Here is a 6,637-nt window from a genome sequence, read left to right as displayed (position 1 = left end):
AAGCACAAAAACCAGACCAACATTCTACATCCATTCAAAGTTAGTCTTCTACACAGAAAATTGAATTCAAAAATAGCGAGCACAGATTGTTATTTTGGCTCACAGAGTGCCTCCTCAACAAGTATCCTCTGCTTTAGCTTTGCAAAGCTTTCAATTTGTTTGCAGAACAGAAAGTAAATGAGTCATATATGTTTGACATTGCATGCAATGTCAGTCGTATGGACGCCCTAACCTCTCAACGGCTTTTCTATTTCTGACTACATGCCAGAAACGTCTCCAGCAGCTCTGATGGGCGTTATCTCTGGATGTGGGTATTTGTGTGTGAGAGTAGGAAGCGGTCTCCGCTCATTATCAGTTTATCCGTTACACTCTTGGCCCAAGTGCTTGGACAAATTACCATTTAGGGCTAAAGCCAGAATGCGTTGCAGAGTAGCCAACACTATGTCCCATGATGCAGCAGGGCTCTATAAAACCCCACAACAAAGGCTACAGGATGGTTAGTGTGAGGTCAGTAGCTGCTGGCAGACTCTGTCAGTGTTTAATGAGAACTCATATCTGGGGACAGATTGGCTGCATCTGGGATAGAAGTTGGTTCTCAGCAAGTTTTAAAGGCCACTGATATCTTCAGTCATGGCATCACTGACAACTTCCAGCCAAAGATCCTCTTCCTCGTATCGCTCCTCATCACGTTATAGCACTTCCAGCTCATATCGATCAGATGGATCACCTAATGGATCCTCTGATTCCCTGGATGCTCTTTTCGAGCCTTTTATTAACTCAGCAAATTGCTCTAGTCTTTTTGAAGAGGAGGGTTCAGCGGGGTCCGACAGTCCGCCCAACTTCAGCAGGTCATCCTTTGGAAATCCAGGTAAAAAAAACAAAAAAAAACACACTTATTTATCTAACGATGTGTCTATTTCTCACTAGTCCATGAAACAGTAACAAAAGTTAGGGAAAAAAAGTTAAAAATGAGAATCGCACCATCAAGTAATGAGCTACATAGATCCAGTATTTTTTCTTTTTAGAAAGTTTTCTAGTTTGAAACTAGTTTTGCCTCAGATCCATAAAAAAGTGTCAGAGTAATCTATTGCTTTTAAATGGATATTCCTTTGACATATTTCTTGTCATTTGTCGATAGGAATACAAATTTGTAGAGAATATTAAACCAAATCCAAAAGATGTTGAAGAACTGTATCTGCTTCCTCTCCAGACTGTACAGACATTTTTTTTCTTGTTGAAAAGCCTTTAAAAACAAACACTGCGTAATAAAGTCTGGCTTTAACGCTTTTTTATAGATCAAATACGTGTTAATTACTAAACATAACAAAACAAGCTCATCTCTAAACATTTTTTATTATTCATAAAAAGCGCAGCTTGTCTTGTACGTTAATGTTTTTCAAGCCCTGTTTTGCATCCACCCCTCCTGTAGGTGGCACTGTGACGAACTGGCAGGGAAATGGCGTGCGATGTCTCGGTGATTCCTACTGTATGGCAGCTGACCTCAGTCAGTTCGAGCCACACGACATCGTAGTGATGGCCTACAACCACCATGTCGTCATTCACGCACAGAAGGTGTGAACGTGTCTGTTTATTTTTCCCCTGAAAAGATGTTATTGAAAATCTAAAAATGGTGGCTAACATATTTACTGTTGCCTTCCTATGTAGCTTCACTCAGGCTGGCACGTGTTCCCTGAAATCTGATCAGAAATATGAAGTGATCTCAAAGTGAAATCAGGAACTAAAATAATTTTAGAATGACACTTGAGTTTTCAGAGCTTGTCCACATGCTTAAGTGATCAACAAATATATTTGAAATTCCAAGCATCCATTTTGCAACAAATCATAACTAATGTCCAATTAATCAATCATTTCATTTTTAAATAATGTTTCATTAATCTTAGTTTCATGTTAAGTAGAAACACAACCATCCAGCAAATTTTACTCAGTAGCAAATTTTGACTGTGGATAAAAAGTGACCCCTATCCTGTTGTTGTATTTGTTCTATTTTTCAGATTCATTTTCTGCAACGGTTTGACTACGTTTGTTTTTTTAATATATTGCACATTTAGCTATTGTTTATGTAAAAAAAAATGTCCTATAAAACTACATTTTTGAAATTATTTTTAAAAATAAAACTTAGATTTTTGTTGCCTCAGAGTACATCCAACTTGTTGATTTTGGCCCATGTAGCAAAACGTTTGGACACCACTGGGCTAACAGACAAAACAAAGCAACTTTACAACATGTTTAGCCTTCCTAGTACCTGTAGAAAGTCTTACTCTCTAAATGAACCCAAGACACATTCCACTATACTACAGAGAATAGTTTCCCTTTAAAGAGCCTCCTATTTTCTACTCTTCTTCACTCCAAATCAAAGAATGTTATCAGCAGCACCTTGCAGTGCTGGCCATGGTGAGCTTACTGATCAATAAAATCAGCTGATTTATTAGTTACTTAGTGTAATAAATAAAAGCCTGTTCGTTTTCCATCCTGCACGCATACATATTCATAGTGTATTGCCTGTACATTGAGAGGGGTCGGACCCCCATGCTCTCAGCACATACCCCCAGCTGATTGCATCAATTCGAATAGCTCCTATTTAGAAAGCTCATTTATTTGATTAAACTCTGGATGTGAAGCACAAGCTGTTAGAATGGGCTGAACATAAAAACGCAGAAATTGATATAATTATTTTTAGTTGTAAAAGTTGTAAAAATATCAGGCACACATCACTGAAAAAGAGGATGAGTTTGACACGTGTGAAAGGAGTGCAATTATTTACTAAATCAGGCCCTTGTGTGTATGAAGTAGTTTCTTATTACTTTGCGCTAAGTTCATAAAACCCAAAGTATACCCAGACGTCTACTTTTCAAAATATTTCCAGCAGTTTGTAATCCCTCCTTGGTTTTTACAGCCTTTGTCTTTCAAACTGGCAAACAGATCAGCAACATTAGCACAACTTGGCGTTTCAACACAGAAAAGCTGAAGGAAACGACTAATGCAGGATTTTGGGCAGATAAATAAAATGCAAGCCTGTAACTTGTGTGCTTCCTCGTCTCTGCTGAAGCTGGAAATGATGACATAACAGGCAGAACCTTTTGTAGACTTTACTTTTGGAGCCTCATTGCTTTACTGTTTTCCACCAGATTCATTCACATCTGTGTTAGTGTACATATTTGAACTAAACGACACATTTAACTGGTCCAGATCTTTCTTTATTGGTTTTGCAGATAATCATCAGGAGTCAGAAAAGTTCCTCTTGTGGAACAAACTGAACAGTGACAGACAGTAGAAGTAAAAAGTTCCTCAATCTGACGTAGTTTGTTACCACTGATGACCATGAAAACTAAAGTTGACCTTCTTAATCATGCAGTGATGAAAATTTAATTTGTCTGAGCTGCTGTGCATACAAAAGTGCTGAACATTTAAAAACTACATGCTTTACCTCTCACCTTGTTTTTAGTCTGTTTTCCACTCTTGCTCCTCTCTTGACCAACTAGAGTTCATGTTTCTGGATCATGTTTTGTTTTCCTTTGCTTCTCTGTTTCTGATGTTCTGTCTTTCTTCTTCAGGTTCTGGATGATGGCGGCGTCAGTAACACCTTCACCCATAAATCCCTGTTCCCAGAGGACATGGATCCCCTGTCAGTCAGAGGGACCCTGAGCCCTGACGGGACCCTGTGGGTGACCGTACGTCGGACCACAGAGGCGAGTGGACCAGACCCACTGGGAGTCCCTACCTACAGCAGCGAGGCTCACCTTTGACCTTTGTGTCCTCTCGATGACAATCATAGCTTTCATTTAGATGAGTACTGACTCCATTTAGTGGAGGTGATTTTAGTAGCGCCGGGCTTTTTGTTCATTCTTGTCATTAAACATTACAAACCTGATGTTACTGTCCGCAACTGATTCTCGGGTTGCTTTTCAATTGAAATAAAACCTGAAAACACACACTTTCATTCACATTATTACAATATTAATTTGTGTTAATTTTGTCAAATTATAATTCATTGAAGGGTTATTTTACTAATTATATTAAGATGCATAACACAGATCTTTTTCACTACCATCCCATCATTGCACACTGGATTATTATACTGTAAACTTGTAACAGCTTAGTTACAAATCAGTCCCTACAGCAGCAAGAACACTTTTATTTAACTTACCTGAAGCTGGCTGTGCCAGCGTGGACAGATGGTGTTACAAACAACTGCTTCAAACATCCTAAATCACATAAAGTGTCGTTTACAGGATTCCTTCCTCTATGTCTTCAGAGCTCTCACTTTCAGCTCGATTACACACAGTGGTCAGATCTGCTATAAACATCCCATCACTCACACAAGGTTTTAGATTAAAGGTACAACAGAGACTTTAAAAACTGAAAATAATTCTCCACACTCACACCGATGACAGACAGGCAGAAAGCTCTGGAGACGGTCCGGTTGCCTCGACCCACCGAGGGACGGAGCAGCAGCCCGCCTGACAAATGAACACGTTTAGCTCATTAAGCTTTTCAAGCAGCACTCGGTAACCAACATCCAGATGGTGTCCTCAAACAGCAAAACAACAGATTTTTATGTTTGTTTACATATAGTGAATGTGCAGACGGGCAGCGGGACTGCAAGAACATGTGAGGATGCTGTTTACTTATGTCCAAAATGGTCCAAGAAATATTCAGTGAAGGAGCTGTTTGGAGATTGTTAAATGAAATCTTTAGCTTTGCATGTTAATTTATTGATAACATGAGGTACATCCCTTCTTTTCATGTCTGATCTATGTACTGAAATATGCTAACTACATCAAGATCAAGATTATGTAAACAAATCCACAACGAAGGAATATTTAAGTCAATGAAAACTGTGAGTTGGGATTTTTGAAATGTTCAAGGGAGTGAGAATCTCAGTGCAACTCTGTAGACGCCCGTCTGGATGATGTGTTTTTTATTGAACGCAACAATTCTAGCCAATCATAAGTGCATATAGAGTTTTATAAAACGCATGTAGCCACTGCTTTACACCAGAAATTGGTCGTGTTGGCTGAATACTGAACATGAGCAGCGCACCAGCTGTATGTGGAAAATAGTGCAATAGAGGACATTAGTAGTCAAGGACAATATGCTGTATGATCCACATACGGCCTTAGAGAATTATGTTAATATGGATGTTTTCGTCTATTCTAGTCCCATCATTACTCTTGATTCCTGTTTTATTAGATATAAAGTACACAGATTGAGATGGATTTACAGGTATTATTGTTCTGGGGCTCATTGGGAAGAAATATAGCGGGAACATATCTTCTCTCTTAAACATCTCTCAGGAAATACTTAGCAAACAAGACCTCTTGAACTTTGACCCTTTAAATCAAAATCAAATCAAAAATCAAATTGAATTTTATTTGTATAGCACATTTCAGCAGCAAGGCATTTCAAAGTGCTTTACATCATAAACACAAAAACACAGTCATGCAAGATAGAATCAACAAACATAATATTAAGTCAAGTGCCATCATTAAATTCGTAATTGATTACGTTTCAAATACAACTCTAAACAGGTGGGTTTTTAGTTGAGATTTAAAGGCACCCAGTGTTTCAGCTGTTTTACAGTTTTCTGGAAGTTTTGTCCAAATTTGTGGTGCATAGAAGCTGAATGCTGTTTCTCCTCGTTTGGTCCTGGTTCTGGGGATGCAGAGCAGACAAGAACCAGAACCTGAGGGGTCTGGAATGTTGGTACAACAACAACAACAACAACAACAGGTCTTTAATGTATTGTGGTGCTAAACCGTTCAGTGATTTATAAACTAACAACAGTATTTTAAAGTCTATTCTCTGAGCTACAGGGAGCCATTGCAGGGACTTTAGAACTGATGTCATGTGCTCTAGGTTCCTGGTTTTAGCGAGAACGCGAGCAGCAGCGTTCTGGATCAGCTGCAGCTGTTTGATTGTATTAGACAGACTTTTGAAGACGCTGTTGCATTAATCAATGCGACTGAAGATAAACGTATGGATGAGTTACTCTAGATTGCGCTGAGACATTAGTCCTCTAATCCCTTGAGATGTTCTTCAGGTGATAGAAGGCCAACTTTGTGACTGTTTTTATGTGGCTCTGAAGGTTCAGGTCAGAGTCCATCACTACTCCCAGGTTTCGGGCCTGATCGCTGGATTTTAGTTGTAATAACTGAAGCTGCGCGTTGACACTAGATTGCTCCTCTTTAGGGCCAAAAATAACTTCAGTTTGGTTTCTGTTCAGCTGGAGAAAGTTTTGGCACATCCACTTTAGACATATCAGAGCTGTTGAGCTAGAATGCTCAACAATATCTTCTTTTCCTGGATCTCTATCATGCAGAGGGTTTGTCAAGAACCTTGTTTGGACTTTCTAAAACATACTTGAAGGTCATGGCTGCCTCAAACGGAAACATATACTGTTTCTGATCCTTTTGTTTTACAGGTGATATTTAAATGAGGGATACTGGATAAAGAAGAAAGGGATTTCTCTCACTGTTGGATTGACTGTTGATTTTGTCAACAGTTAACAGGACTATAGCTTAACAAAACCTTCTCTGTGGGAAGGAACCATGGGGAACAAATCAATGCAGCAAAACAAAGAGAATCTGAATTTTCCTTTCAAACTAGCAGGAGGTTT

The 6,637-nt window shown here is 39.0% G+C and overlaps 1 protein-coding gene across 1 annotated transcript; it reads left to right on the top strand.

Moving 5' to 3' along the window:
* Positions 1-517: 517 nt before the first annotated feature.
* Positions 518-3,950, top strand: LOC106961228 (heat shock protein beta-7-like). The gene is made up of 3 exons (XM_015054809.1): positions 518-868; positions 1,430-1,572; positions 3,573-3,950. Exons 1-3 carry the CDS (start codon positions 631-633, stop codon positions 3,762-3,764), a joined length of 573 nt encoding a protein of 190 aa, XP_014910295.1. The 5' UTR covers positions 518-630; the 3' UTR covers positions 3,765-3,950.
* Positions 3,951-6,637: the final 2,687 nt, after the last annotated feature.

This window comes from Poecilia latipinna, unplaced genomic scaffold (genome assembly GCF_001443285.1).
Source record: "Poecilia latipinna isolate Pla-1442-1.1 unplaced genomic scaffold, P_latipinna-1.0 Scaffold1279, whole genome shotgun sequence".
Classification (NCBI taxonomy): domain Eukaryota; kingdom Metazoa; phylum Chordata; class Actinopteri; order Cyprinodontiformes; family Poeciliidae; genus Poecilia; species Poecilia latipinna.
Note: the sequence above shows the minus strand (reverse complement) of the source record. Positions and strands in the feature narration are given on the sequence as shown.